Raw genomic sequence first — 14,771 nt, forward strand, 5'->3', positions numbered from 1 at the left:
ACTAAGTAAAAAAATGATGTGGTTGTCATTAATACTGAATGCAGTGAAGTATCAGACTAGGTAGCAGAGGGCTGTTTTAGGGAAAGCCCTTTATCTGCTGATTCTTGGTAGGAATCTACATATGAAAAGATGACGTGGTTTTCAGTGATCACAGGCATGGATTGATGGTTGGAATGGATTATCTTATTGGTCTTTCCAACCTTTACAATCCTGTGATTCTGTAAGTTAAGCAGTGAATTACCAGAAAGGAAAACAGAAACGAATTGTGACAGTGACAGAAGGGTTGCAGACTTTGGCCTGAGCAATGCTGTTCTCTTGTACCTCAGACGTAGGCCATAGGAAACACACCTGCTATTGAGCTTACAGGAAATTCCCAGCTCAGCTCCCTTGTTTGGGGCCTTAGGCAGAAACTGTGCATGGAAAACGATTCAATTGCTCTATTTCTGTATGTTCTAAGAATAATAATCTCTTATTAAGTTTAGAAGGTAACTGGGAGTCAGCAAAGTATCGTGGATGTGTGAAAACAAATGTGACTTTAAAGGATACGAGCTTAAGTCATTACAGATGAGAGAAAAGCACTACTATGAGTGCACTGATCTCATCATTTCCACTTTAGAAAGAAAGGGCGATCACATATAAAGTGTACTGCAAAGTTGAGGGGAGTGGAGTGCATGTGTTAGAAGACAGGACTAAAATTTGGCATTTTATGTGAAGGTACACAGTAGAGGATTAATTGTTTATAGAAGGACACCAAGGAGTGAAACGTAGACATGCAGGGGTAGCAGAGTAATTCACAGATGTACAAATGGATGTAAGCTGCACATGTGTAATGTTAAGCATGAAACCTACACTAAGGGATGAGAGGTGTTGAGTTTTGGTCGCTTTTGATTGAGCTCAGTAGGCTGTGTAATGATGGAGCGTGGTGGAACAGCCTGTACCTGCACGGGAGGAGCTTCCAGCCTGAGTTAATGAGGTGATACCAGACCCAAAACAGGCGTGCCAGGCATCAAAAGGATGTGGACCTTCTCTGTATTCTTCTCAAGTGAGAATTCCAAAAGCATTGATCTAGAACTCCAACCGTAAACACTTCTGTCCTTAACGATGCGGGTTAAACATTCCCTGTGTATCAATTCCACTTTTCTCCTCTCTTTCAGATTCCCGTTTCCCGAATCTCCCCCATGCCATTTCCTGCGGGCCAGGTCTCTCCCAGGGTACGTTTCCCAGCCTCACTCATCAGTCCGGCCAGAACAGGGGCCAGAACCTTGGCGGACATCAAGGCCAAAGCCCAGCAGGTCAGGGCTCAGAGGGCAGCGGCCGCAGCAGCCGCCGCCGCCGCTTCTTCGGGGGGAGCAGTGCCAGGGCCGGGCCCCGGCGGGGGCCCAGCGGGCGGCGGAGGGACGGGTAACACAGCGACGAGTGGAGGCGGCGAAACTGGAACGCGAGGAAACGCACTGGAACTGGCAGGAACTGGAAGCGGGGGAGGTTCGAGAAGGTTTCTTCCACGCTGCCCAGGGACCCATTCCCCAATGGAGACTCAGGAGCAGCCGGCAACCCCCAGTCTTTCTAGAGCACAACTACAGCAAACTTCCACGTTGCAATCCAGAAGTGCAGCTGGCAATGCAGGCACCAACTGCTCCTCCCCAGCGGTATCAGCGATTGAGCAAATCAGCAGAATCAAACAGAGCCCCCCAAACGTGGCTGTAAATCAGGTTTCGGGCTCCTCGTGTGCTGGTGGCTGTGACAAACAAGAGAAAGCACCTTCTGCTCCAGCAGGTCCCGGCCAGGCCTGCGGGGCATCAACTGTCAGGGATGGAACAACTTGTGTCACCGTGTCCTCAGCAGACAGCAATGCCAACATCACCAAGGTAACACCTGCGGCCTTAGGAGGGACCAGCTCAGAGGTCCCCAAAGGCACATCTCCTTCCCCTCTGATGCCTTTGCTGACCCCCACTAGCTCAGAAGCCCAGGCTGGAGGTGCGGTGGTGTCAGCTCCATCTGCCCCATGCTCCATCACCTTGTCAGCAGCACCTAGCCTTAAAACCCATCCGAGTTCAAGCGGGGCCCTCCCAAAAGCAAACTCCAGTATTCCTGCCAACAACCCTTTAGTCACCCAACTTCTTCAAGGCAAGAGCGTTCCCCTGGAGCAAATCCTGCCGAAGCCTCTCACCAAAGCAGAAATGAAAACTGTCCCATTAGCTTCTAATGAAGAGAAAGGGGCAGCAATTGTAGCAGGGAGTGGTGCTGGAGCCGAGGGCGGTGAAAGGCAGTCGGGGTTATCCCCACAGCAGCTCGGGAAGATCTTTTGCCAGAGCAGGCCTCTGCCTCACATTCCAAGGACATTTGTGCTCCCTGCAGGAAAGGAACCCAGTGCTGACCAGCACCCAGAGGCGCTCAGTAAAACAACGCAGGAGCAGATCCTTCAGACGCTCATCAAGAGGGTCCAGAGGCAGAATTTGCTCCCGGTCCTTCAGCCTTCCCAAGTGAACCTCGCACACTCAGGTTTCCAGCTAGAAAACAGCTCCACCAGCCAGAGATTTGTGCTGGGTTTCATGGGCAGAAGGACATCCAAACCCGCTATGTCTGGTCATTATCTGCTCAACATTTCCACCTACGGCCGTGGTTCAGAGAGTTTGAGGAGAGGTTTCTCCTTGAACCCTGAAACCCGCTCTTGTCTGAACAGCCCAGCCAGTGGTCCAAAAGCAGAATTTGGGGAATGTGAGGAGATGGCTGGCCATGGCAGCAGCAGCGAGGAAGGAGATGCGGATGATGAGAGCACTGGTGATGAACGCGAGCATGTCAGCGTAAAAGAGGAGCCCCAGGCTTTCCAGGTGGCTGCTCCATGTGAAAAAGAACAGGTATCACACGGTGCAAATTCCTCAGATTACAGCATCCTTGCTAAAAAGGGGATGAAGACGGAAGCGGCCGTGTCTCAGCAGGCAGCCGGCAGCAGGGAGAACATTCAGGAGTTGGATGGAACGGCGTTAGCAGGAGATTTTATTCAGGCCGCTCAAGAGCAAATGGTGCACACAGTGAAGGGAAAAACGCACAGCAGCCCTGAGCTCTTCAGCTCTTCTGCACCGTCCTCAGACTCTGCGCAGCCACAGCTTCCCCAGCTTTCTCACCCCCACCCTCCGAAGCTGGGAGGAGATGCTGCGGCAGCGCAGCTCATCGGGCCCAGCTACAGCGGCACAATAAACGTCTCCACCTCCCCAGACGTGAACCAGGGCTCTCTCATGAGCGGGCTCTCCGAGTGCAATCAGTTGTCCAGTAGCATGGGGAACGTCATGTCCTTCTCTGTGACTGTAACCACCATTCCCACCAGCCAAGCCATGAACTCTGGCAGCCACGGCCAGACCATCCCGGTTCAGGCCTTTGCTGAAGACAGCAGCATGGAGGACTCCCCTTCCAAGTGTTACTGCAGGTTGAAAGCCATGATCATGTGCAAGGGCTGCGGTGCCTTCTGCCATGATGACTGCATTGGCCCCTCTAAGCTCTGTGTCTCCTGCCTGGTTGTGCGGTAACTGGGACGTGACGTGGGAAGAGGAAGGCTCCGTGTTGGGTTTGCTTTTGGAAGTACATTGGGAAGAAACAGGAAATTTACTGCCTTGCACAAGAAACACGTTACTGAATCAGGAATACAGAGTAGAGTTCTTCTTTCATTAAAGAAAGAGCACCTTCTTGTACAGTGAGTCTAAATTGAGCTCAACTACGTGAATTGTGACAAGAGTTTGCACTTAAGGAATTATGTAAATATGTCACATTATTTTGTTTAAAAATATTTTTTCAATCTTTTAGGAGATAGCGTTTGACTTGTACTGCAGTTCCATTAACCCTAGCCTGCTATCCAGCGCGTTTGCTGAGCTCTGCTCTAGATGGGGTAACAGTCCCCCAACGAAACCTCAGCTGTTGGTCTTCTCTTGGCAAGGAGAGGAGCCAGGCAATCAAGGCACGAAATGTCTGTGCTGACAGAGCCCCGCAGCCCCTCAGCGGGCTGCTGAGTTGCTCTGAACTTCAGATTGATCAGAATTGGAAGCCGCTGACGTTCATCACCCATGGCATGGCCGTTCCCAGAAGGCCATGCTGGGTTGTGCAATATTGGCTGGTGGTTTTGATTGCATATCCTCTCCTCTCCAAGGAGTCAGTTGCAGTAACCTTATTTTAAGGGTGGTAATATCTTGGTTTGCTGCTGAAAAAGGCAACTCTACTAACCATAGGATACCAGAATTTAAATCACTAAACCAACTCAGTAACTGTGATGATCGGTCATCCCAGGAACCATTTAAAGCAGAGATCACAAAGATGTGCTGAACTGCATTTCATTTCCGGACTGTCAGGACTCAGCAGAAACCTGCTTTATTAGGCATTATTTCAAGTGAGCTGGAAGGTGCCATCCCCACCACTGAGAACCATCACAGCACATTATGCAAGTGAAGTGCACTAAATGTCACCCTCTGTCCTACTGTTTTCTAGGAAGCTTACTGTGGCTCATTAAAAACTCCACGTAGTCAGACTTCTCTCATTTCTATAGATTTTATATTAAGCTAAGAGTGGAAAACAAGCCTCTCGTTGGGCCTCACTGGTGTCTGGGCATCTCCATGTCTTTGAAAAACCAAATTGCCCCAACTGCTGGTTGCGCTCTGTTGTGGCCCAGCGCCGGTGTTCGCAATCCGTTCTTTCCAATCAATCCAAATTAACAGTTACAAACTGGTACTGTATGGTACTCAACAACTGCAATTTTCCACAGGCTGGCTGATAGAACATACTCCAGTCTGCATTGTGATGCAGTGCAACGAGCATGCATCGCATGGAGGAGCTGTAGGTTACTTCTCTTCCCAGAAAACGTCAGGTTCACATCTAGTCCCATGTTGTCACTGTTGGGGGAGGGAGGGGGGCCATACGAGATCTTGGTCAGGTAACAAATCCATGTATCTTTTTGATGGAAAAGCACTGAATTCACTTTGAATCCAAAGGCCTTTTTAAGATGAAGCAATATTAATGAAAGAGGTGACGGCTGTTTTATGAGCTGGGGTCCGAAAGCCTTTTTCCTTCTTTCCATTTGACTGCACTGCTGCTTTCCCCGTTTCCCACACGTGGGAGCACTGAGTGTTTCTGCAGGGAGAGTAATGATACAGAGAGTTGCAGGCTTAATCACTTGGCAGAGAAATGTTTCCTTCCCTGTCCAACAGAGCGTGGTATCCTCCAACGCAGGATCAGCACGTCCTGGGATTTGATTTGCTCACCATACATTGACTGGGGACCCCTGCTTTCTAACTCCACATCACTTCTTAGGCATCCAACAGTGGAAAGGATTTAACTATAGGAGTACAGCCAGGGTTGGTTTTTTTTGAAACCACTTAAATCTCAAAAAAAAACTAGCCCTGGTTGTTCTGTTGTGCTGCACAAGCGTTGGCCACGGCTGTAGCCCCATGGCTTTGGGAGCCCACCAGAGGGACGGCTGCTTCTCTGGGCTGGCTGCTATGGAAGCACTGACTTGGCCGCCTCGCTGCCCGCATCCCTCCTTCCTTTCCAGTGGGCATCTCTCCATCGTTGGAATTCGCAGGGCGCTGTGAAGGAGGTCCATGTGGCACCCGGGCAGAGTAGCATCTTCCCTTGCCTTGTTAACTCGAGCCCTGAAGGGAAGCATTACGGCCATGCGATCCTCCGTGAGACACATTAATTCCCTTCTAATGCGGATCCCCCAGCGTAACCCAGCCTGAAGGCTGTAGCTAGTTACAAAAGAAACTGAAAAAGTCACTTCTGCCTCAAATAAAAGCCAGGAGGTTTTGCTGGCGAAATGGGATCGATTCTGTTCATGCCTCAATGTTCATCAATAACTCTTCATAGCCAACAAGGCTGCTGCAGACAGGGAAGGGGAGGTGCTGAGGGAGCAGCACGCATTGCTGCCTTGTGTGAGCATCCACACGTTCTCAGCATTGCCTAAAGCCACCCCGACCCCCTCTGCAGCTCCAGCTCCTCGCTGCCTTTATGTTTGGCAGGAGTTCCTCTGCAGCACACAGTTGGGTTTCTGCAACACGTACAGCAATAGGAACCGAGTGGAGCTGGGCCAGGTTTGGGCACAGGGTGACCACTGGGATATGTGGGGCTGCCAGGCTGGATGGGAAAAGCAGGCATCTCATGCCACAACTTGGAAGTTTACAAGCATTCAGTGCCTTAGTTCTATTTTAACAGAGGAGTGCTTTTCCTGGGCTACTTCTGCTCTATTCCTTTTTCAGACAGTAAATTCTTTTCCCTGCTTGTCTTTGGTTTTACCATACGCTATGAGCTGCTAGGTGGAACCCGATGGAGTAACGTCTACAGGATTGCAGGAGGGCATGAAGTAGTCAGGAAGTGATTAGGAATAACAGAGCTCAGTATAATAACCAACAGAAGCACAGGTCTGCCTGAAGCCTTGAAAGCTTTGCATGTTTCACAGTGCTGGTTGTTGAATAACGTGATCTAGAAAGGGAACATCCTGCAGCCCGTGTAGCAGTGCTCCCTGCTGGCCTCACCTGTGTTAAACATAGTTTAAAACAACAGACTTTGGAGCCCAGATATTAAGTAATGGCATTCTGTAGGAAATGCCATCGTTTTGCTGGGCACGGTAATGATGAGGTGATGGTTGGATTTGATATCATAGAGGTCTTCTCCAACCTTAATGATTTTATGATTCTATAACAAATAAGATCTAATAGTAAATATTTTACCAAGTCTAACATCAGACTCTTTGTGGCAGTAGAAGCAGCTTAAGTAGGAAGAGAGGCTCAGGTTTATATTTTCCCTCTTGAGCAGCAATCCAAGTCCTGCAGCATGAGAACTAGAAATACAAACTGAGCAATGGAATTTAACCTTCCGGTGCAAAAAAGAACCCCGCCTTGTTCAAGCTGTTTTAATGGAGGAGTGAATGCAACTCCACAGATGAGCTAAGGCTGCGGGATACGGTTTGGTAGCACAGGGAAGGAAATTTGTGTGGAATTCTGATGCCCTTCTTAAATCAAAAGGAAAAGACCGAGGTGCTGAGCAGCTGCACGGTCAGTGGAGTTGTGTAGTGCACGGTGTTGGGTCACAGCTGGGAGGGGAGCCCTCAGGTTGGGACTGAGGGGGGACCTTCGTGTGCTGGGGCTGCGTCCTGCCCAGCGGGAGCTGCCACGGTCAGGCAGGGCGCTGGCTCTTCTGTGCCAACCATGCCCAGTCCAGCGCTGGTTTTTGAGCTGCAGATCGGCTCCTGCTGAAGGAAATTTGGGGTTTTGTTCAGGGAAGTGCCCAGAAGACCAGTGGTCGCTGTGTGTTGGCTGCTTGAAGCCCTGCGGAGGCTCCTGTCTTCTCCATGGGATGAGCTCAGCTGTCCAAAGCCCCCACCATGCAGTCATGGCTGAGTCAGCCCAGGAGCGTGCTGGGCTCTGCCCAGGGCTTTCAGCTTCCCAAATCCCACTGTGGCTGTGCAGGAGGCTGCAGGGAGTCCCTCCGTGGGGTTGCCAGTTCCATCGTTGTGGCAACGGAGTCCAACCAGGGGAGCATCTCAGGCGCGTGCTGCGATCACGACATCCGCAGTTCTGTTCCTTAACTGGGGTTGTTTGTTTGTTTTTTTTTTAATGCTATACATTTGATATAACTGAAGATCAATTTTAAGAGCTTACAGTAATATATTTTAAGTAATATATATTTTAGTATCTGTAAAAAAAAAAAAAAAGAAGATAAAAAAAAGACAAAGGATGATTTATGAACTAGATGAGCAGGGTATGGAGAGCGTGCAGTTTCTCAGCAAGGCCATGGAGTTTCACTGGCAGGAGAACTGGAAAGATTCCGTTTTGTCCATTGATGCAATAAATGTGGGAGTTCTTAGAGAAGAAATCCAATACTGTTTACCACGAGCTTTTCTGGTTTTGACAACAGGCCTGTAAACGCAGCTAGAAGATGCTGAACCTTTGTCTGTCTTTCGCCTTTTTAAAAGGGACTTAAATTGGAATAGAGGGTATGTACAGAAAAATCGAGTTGACACCATTTTAAAATGTATTTTTACACAAATAATATAGAAAAATCATATTTTACGTAAGAATTTTAAGTATTTGAAATATGTATATATATACTGTATGTACTTCATATATTCTTTATTTTACATTTACAGTGTATTAAAAAGTATTTGAGCTGGTTGGATTTGAGCATGTAATAATGTTAAAAGGGCAAAAAAGAAAAGAGGGAGGGAGGACACGAGGAGGGAGGCCGCAGGGAAAGCAGGAGTTCAGCACTGAAGGAGTCTGGAAGAGTTTTGCAGCTTCAGATGGAGCGTACAGAACCTTTTCATCCTGTGTCCTTTTGTGTTCCATCGGTGTCTGTTCCTTTTGCCTCACAGCCACCCAGCAGAACCCACGGTGAGGAGACAAGTTGAGGTGGATCCCTTCCATAAGCAGTGCTACCTTCGTAGCCAAAGAGACACACTGGTCCAGAAGCTGCTCAACCAAAAGAGAATCCGAAGCGGCTCAGTATTGCTGTGCCGTTGGAATGGTGATCAGTAGCTCAATTGCTGTGTGAGCACCTTAGGGTGCTGATGGGGAATTCAAACAACATACCAAAAACCCAACCATTTTGAGGGAGCACTGTCAAAGCAGATTGGTCTTGCTGTTTGTAGGAATTGGGGTGAAAGTCTCACTGTAGGGGACGATACATCCTTGCAGCTATTGGGAGCAGAGTGAATCCATTTGGCTGCACTGGAATCCTCAAGATGTCCCCAGATGGCAGAGGCCACTACTGCCCATGCCAGGCTGGATGTGGCTCTGTGCAGCCTGGTCTGGTGGTTGGCAGCCCTGCTCTTAACAAGGGGTTGAAACTCGATGATCACTGTGGTCCTTTTCAACCCAGGCCATTCTACAATTCTATGGTAAGATTCTGTGGGGCGTCCCCTAAGGCAGGGACAAGCAGGGCATTGCAGCGTGCTCTGCAGGCTGAGATCTGCAGCCCACACAGCTGCTGGCCCCAATGCTGCACACAAATTTGCCATGGAGATGAGGGTAGAAATGGCTCCCTGTCTTGTCCCATCTGTGCAATGCCCATTTGGGTTAGATGAACCTCCGGTGACATTTATACCACTCGTTCCTGCAACTCCTGTATATAAATTGGAGGTGATTAAAAGAAATCTCTGTTGCTGGGAGTTACAGCGAAGGTAAAAATGTGGGCAAAGAAGAATGATTGACAAGTCAGGTTTTAAAGTACAAATCTGAAAACTGAAAAGGTGGGCAACTGGTATTTTTATGCCACATCAGCAGTCATTGGAATCTCTTGGAAACAAGAGGATGGAACCCAGGATTTTGTCAAAAATTGCTGTCTGCACATTGGTGGGGTTTTCACTCTCAACAGCTGTACCCCACTGGTGGGTGTGCATGTAGGGGCTGTGCAGATGTGTATCTGTACAGGTGTGCACGGCTGCATTGGCCACGTGTATGTAGGAAGACCAGCTCCACCTCAGCCTTGTGCTGCCGTTACACCTTGGGACTTGAGATGGAATTAGGGCTGCTTTACATTTGTTTTCATATGTAAGATATATGGGGTAGACAAAATAAATACTAGTGGTGTATGTTTCGATCTGCTGCACTTTGACAAACAAACAACATTCCTTCTTCCCCTGGTACTGCTGCATCTCCCATTCCTCCCTACCCTGATTTCAACCTTACCCAGCCGGTCTCCTGTCCCGTTCGGTTAGCAGAGGCTGCACTGTGCATTGCTCAGGGCAGGGCTGTGCTCTTAGCCCACCTGTGGCTGTGATGTGGAAGGTGTTGTCCCATCGTCGGGAGCAGCAGGGACAGAGGTTCTGGGTACAATCCTTTATTGTGTGCCTGGAGGTGTGCAAGGGATGTGCCTGCCAGCAGTCACCCTCGCTGATGGCTGGCAGCTCCCTTCCTTTGCCCTAAATGTGTGCAGCCACGAGTCCTCACCCTGCTCCTGTCTGCTTGAAAAGTCCAATTTCAGTTACAAATCCGGCAATTGAGAGGAAAAAAAAAAGGGGGGGGGGGTTAAGTAATGTAAGCTGTAGGCATTTAAAACCGTGTGGGCCATTCCTGCAAAGGAGCAAGAAGGCAGGGACAGACGTGTCTGTCGTGCTGCAGCCGTGCCTCTTGGCCAACGGTGTTCCCTCAACACGTTGTCCCTCATTTTGCTGTGTAAGCTTCCACCGTAGCTTCTCAGCAGCATTAAGAGGGATCAGAGGAGTGCTAAGAACAGCCAGTTTCTAACCTGTCACTTGATCAGTGCCCACAGGAGGTAGCACTTGGACAAGCAAAAGCCTGCCCCATGGCTTCTGTCTGACTGCAGATTCCGTTCCTTTCCCTCTCACTTCTTTCTGTCGTGTAAAACTACCTGCTTTATAAATGAATGTAAAATTCCGTAGTTCTTCAGCACATGGGCAAATCTGTATTTTATCTTCATGTTTCATTTTATGTTAAATAAAAGGCGTATGGTTTTATGGCCATTAGTGCTGCTAATGTTGATTTTTCAGCGATTACCTTTTGTTGTTTCAAGGGACCCCCACGAACAGCAGTGAACTACGGTTCTTCAAACTGGAATCACTCAACAACTCAATGCAGTCAATGGGACTGAGGTGCCTGTGAATGCACAGGAAGCCTGGAACTGCTTCTCACTGAAATATTACAAGGCTAGATATCAGGATAAAGCCTTTTACGTGAGGATGGAGAGGCTCTGGAACAGAATACTTAATATTGTATTAATATTGACGCCCCATCCCTGGAGACTTTAAAGGCCAGGCTGGATCAGGTGTTGGGCAACCTGACCTAGCTGTGGTGTCCCTGTTCACTGCAGGGGAGATGGACTAGATGGCCTTCAGAGGTCCATTCCAACTCTTTAATTCTCTATGCAAGGCTCTGGAAGTTTTGAAGTAAGATCTACCAGGAGAGGAAGCAACACAATCTTGCCTAAGGTTTGTGCAGACTAATCCAGTGTAAGTAGTTTTCTGCTCAGAAAAAGTCAGGTGTCTCTTTAGTTATACAAATGGTGCAGGAAATTATGTGGAAAACTGGTAGCAAAGCTTGAGAAGATGAATATAAAATAAAGAACTGGTTTAAAGGGTCTTAATATGGATAGGCCAGAAGCAGGAAATCACTTTGGGTGGAGGATTCTACTGAAGTGTCTCAGTCCAGCCCTGAATCTCGAAGATTTTTATCAGTGATACCAGCAACAAAAGTCAGGAATATCCCAAGAAAATGGACTGATAACACAGATTTAGGAAACCTCAGCAATGTGCACACAGACAAAATTGGTAATCTGCAACTCAAAGTGAAGCCCAACTGCACACAAAGGTGTCTGGGGGCAACAACACAGCCTGCTGCTCCAGGAGTGGGTGCACAGTAATCGGAGCTGACGGGATGAGCAGGACCTTGACATACTAATTAATAACATCTTGTAATTATAAGCTGTCAGTGTGATTTAGCTATGGGGAAGGAAAAACAAAAAGTCCAGTTTGTGTATTGCCAGCAGAGAGAAAACCAGTGCATTGTCCAAGGCAACGAGGCACTTACTGTGTGCCTCTGCTCCCCTGCATTCACGAATGACTGCTTCAAACTGGAACAGATGTGCTAAAGGACTTCGAGGCGACCAGGAAAGGACAAATAAATCCCTGACAGGTAACAAAGAAGCCAAAAAGTGCAAGTTAAAGAACAGAAGTTACAAAGGGTATCGTGGTGCATCTCCACCAAAGCATTGGGCTTAGTGCTCTAGGGAGCATTGGATGGACCTGCTATCCTAAAGAAAAGACTTTTAGAGTCCAGGCATTTTTAATGAGCAATTTAAATTACTCTTTTCATTGACTTGTTTGCGTTACTGGTGATGTCACATCATCAGCACCACTCTTCCATCTGTTTTGTTCTAATCTTTAATGGTTGTATCTCATTATTACTGTACCATCTCAGTCCCACAGGGGTTGGAAGGGACCTTTAAGATCATAGAATGATAGAATGGCCTGGGTTGCAAAGGCCCACAATGCTCATCTAGTTTCAACCTCCTGCTGTGTGCAGGTCACCAACCAACAGCCCAGGCTGCCCAGAGCCACATCCAGCCTGGCCTTGAATGCCTGCAGGGATGGGGCATCACAGCCTCCTTGGGCATCATCCAGTTCCAACCCCCTGCTACAGGCAGGGACACCTCCCACTATACCAGGTTGCTTCTCAAACTTTGTCTTCTCTGCTTTACTTCATGTAATTAATTAGTTGTTGCATTTTTTTATTAAAAGAATAAATAAATCTATAAGCCTTTGTTAGCACCACTCAGAAAGGGAGGGGATGGACGCAACCCACAGTTAGGAAGCAGTGCAGCCCAAAATCTAAGTATCAAGGGTTGCTGCCCAGAGAGGCTGTGATGCCCCGTCCATCCCTGGAGGTGTTCAAGGCCAGGTTGGATGGGGCCCTGGGCAGCCTGGGCTGCTATGAAATGTGGAGGTTGGTGGCCGTGCTTGTGGCAGGGGGTTGGAGCTTCATGATCCTTGAGGTCCCTTCCAACCCTGGTGTAATTCTGTGAAAGGCTGTCCCTAGAAATGCTATTGCTCCTATCTGGTTATCAGCAACGAGTGCCCGTTTCCTAAGCAATCCATGCCTTCCTACATTGGTTTTCCATCAGCTCTCCATGCAACTCTTCAGAGTAATGAATCTGCTAAGTGCCCTGGGACGGAGCTGTACAGAGGCCATCCTGTTACATTTGAACATTTCATCTCTGTTTTAACTGAACGCTTTCAGTTTAATAATCATCATCTGGTTTGTTTTGTTCTCTGCCAATTTGCAAAAAAAAAAAAAAAAAACCAACCAAAAAAAACCCCAAAACTTGTGAGCGAAAGAAATGCTGCAGAATCAGTGTCTAAATATAGAGGAGAAGCACACCCATGGCTCAAGCAAGGTAATTATCTTGTCACACTAGAAAGGAATAAAAAGGAGGCTGTTCCTCTCTCCTGATCTCAGCTTCTGCTTTATCTCAGTTGCTGTGTTGGCTGTTAAGTGGGGATACGTGTGAGATGGAGGAGCAGCTCGGGACACACAGCTGGAGGTACATCTATCTACATGTACGTATGTATTCTCAACCTTACCTTTTGCTCGTGCTTCTTTTGGACTGATCTCATTACAGCCAAAGGAATTTAGACTCAGAGCCTTCAGACCTCTGAACACTGGGCACTGGGGTTGTGGGAGTTCAAGTGCGTGAATGCATAAATGCAGAAGTGCATTTGTTGTAGTGGTGAAGCATAGTTTTTTTTCCAAATGGTTTCACTGTTAACTCCACCTCAAGTTGACCAGAAAGACAATTTTCAGACCTGAAAAGCTGCAAATGAATTTTAAGCACACATTGCCCCGTCCTGGTTTTCTCTGGGGCAGTTAATCTTCTCCACCGAGGCTCTCGTGGTGCTGTGATTTTGTACCTCACCTTTCTGACAGCCAGCAGCTCCCATCTGTGCCTTATTTTGCACCGTTCCCCTTTGAGGAAAGGTTTTCCCCTGGAATGGCTCTGCTTGGAGTTTGCTGCCTCGGTGCTGGTGAGACCTCATGGCTGGTGGGCTGCTCCCTCTCCTGGGGTCTCTGTGGGTTAGGGTGGATGTCAGGGGAAGTTCTTTACAGAGAGAGTGGTGAGGTGCTGCAACAGCTGCCCAGAGAGGCTGTGATGCCCCGTCCATCCCTGGAGGTGTTCAAGGCCAGGTTGGATGGGGCAGCCCGGTTTGGTATTACATGTGGAGGTTGGTGGCCCTGCCACCAGGGCAGGGGCCGGAGCTTCATGATCCTCGAGGTCCCTTCCAGCTCCGCGCTGAGCTCAGCACATTGAAACCTCATCTTCAAGACCCCTCAGCGCCCTGACGAGCAGCGCTCACAGCTCACTGCGCCTGCGCCGCACAACGGGAGCGCGCGAAGCCTCGCCGGCTGTCGATTGGCTAGAGAGCACGAGCGCTCCCGAGGACGGAGAGCTCGTCTGATTGGCCGAGGGGCGGTGCGAATGCACGCACGTCCGCCGTCGGAGAAGAGTCCTCTCGACGATTGGCTGTGACGGCGAGGAGGCGGGGGGAGGCCGGAGGGCTCGCTCATCCATTGGCTCGCGGCGGCGGAGGGCGGGGTGGGATTGGCCGGAGGACGCGCGCCCCCGCGGAGGCGCCCGGCGATTGGCTGCGCGCCGCGAGGCGGCCGGGGACCGTTGGAGCGGGGACGCTGAGGCGGAGCGGCGGCCGCGGGCCGGGCGGAGCGGGGCGGCCATCCCGGGAGAGAGGTGCGCGGGCACAGCGGGGCCGCGGGCAGTCGCGGGACGATCCGGGTTCTCCGTCGGGTTCGGGCTGCGCAATTAGCGGGGCGTAATTGGAGCGGGAGGAGCTCACGGCGCTCTCGGAGCCGAGAAGCGGGGCGGGCGGCGCGGTGCTTGGCTGCTGATAGACGCGGCTCGTCCCGCGCTTCGTGCCGGGTTCGGGTGGCAGCGCCCGGCCTTTTGGCACCGCACCGGCGGCCCTTCGTGCACCACCTTGGAGCCCCTCCTCTTTGCGTGCGACGAGAAGTTGAGTTTGAGCCCGAGCAGAAGAGCCGTGTGGTTTTTCACGCAGCTTGATGGTGTTTAGTTTTGTTTTGTTTTTTGCCTCGCGTGGTTGTTTGTCTGTTTTTCAGGTTGTCCCTTCGATGTCGGCAGAATTTACTGAGGTGGGCGCTGCCCTGCGAGGCTCCGTGTGCCAGCCAGGTAATGCTGGGCTGGGTGTGCACGGCTGTGTCTGTGAGCTCATCCATAGCACAGCGCCCTTAGGGTTAGAAGGGACCCTTAAA

At 49.7% G+C, this 14,771-nt stretch overlaps 3 protein-coding genes and 1 long non-coding RNA gene across 20 annotated transcripts in view; 3 read left to right on the forward strand and 1 right to left on the reverse strand.

The window, feature by feature from the left end:
• ASXL2 (ASXL transcriptional regulator 2) overlaps positions 1 to 10,456 on the forward strand; it is a 90,416-nt gene extending 79,960 nt beyond the window's left edge. For all 5 annotated transcript variants that reach the window (XM_052690988.1, XM_052690978.1, XM_052690996.1 and 2 more), the window contains one exon: positions 1,155 to 10,456. In XM_052690988.1, coding sequence (XP_052546948.1) covers positions 1,155 to 3,521 — 2,367 coding nt within the window. In that variant the 3' untranslated portion in view covers positions 3,522 to 10,456. The remainder of the gene's footprint in view (positions 1 to 1,154) is intronic.
• Positions 1 to 12,494, forward strand: part of LOC128086011 (uncharacterized) — a 159,478-nt gene extending 146,984 nt beyond the window's left edge. Inside the window, exon 3 of the long non-coding RNA XR_008209204.1 lies at positions 12,376 to 12,494. This is a non-coding gene — a long non-coding RNA (uncharacterized LOC128086011). The remainder of the gene's footprint in view (positions 1 to 12,375) is intronic.
• Positions 8,762 to 14,771, reverse strand: part of OST4 (oligosaccharyltransferase complex subunit 4, non-catalytic) — a 223,238-nt gene continuing 217,228 nt past the window's right edge. The window contains exon 3 of the mRNA XM_052693930.1: positions 8,762 to 8,780. The gene's annotated coding sequence lies outside the window, so the exon portion shown is untranslated. The remainder of the gene's footprint in view (positions 8,781 to 14,771) is intronic.
• The window catches only part of DTNB (dystrobrevin beta), a 188,207-nt gene continuing 187,558 nt past the window's right edge, over positions 14,123 to 14,771 (forward strand). For all 13 annotated transcript variants that reach the window (XR_008208815.1, XR_008208844.1, XR_008208843.1 and 10 more), the window contains exons 1-2: positions 14,123 to 14,232; positions 14,619 to 14,688. The gene's annotated coding sequence lies outside the window, so the exon portion shown is untranslated. The remainder of the gene's footprint in view (positions 14,233 to 14,618; positions 14,689 to 14,771) is intronic.

Source organism: Tympanuchus pallidicinctus, unplaced genomic scaffold (genome assembly GCF_026119805.1).
Source record: "Tympanuchus pallidicinctus isolate F22 unplaced genomic scaffold, pur_lepc_1.0 scaffold1, whole genome shotgun sequence".
Classification (NCBI taxonomy): Eukaryota; Metazoa; Chordata; class Aves; order Galliformes; family Phasianidae; genus Tympanuchus; species Tympanuchus pallidicinctus.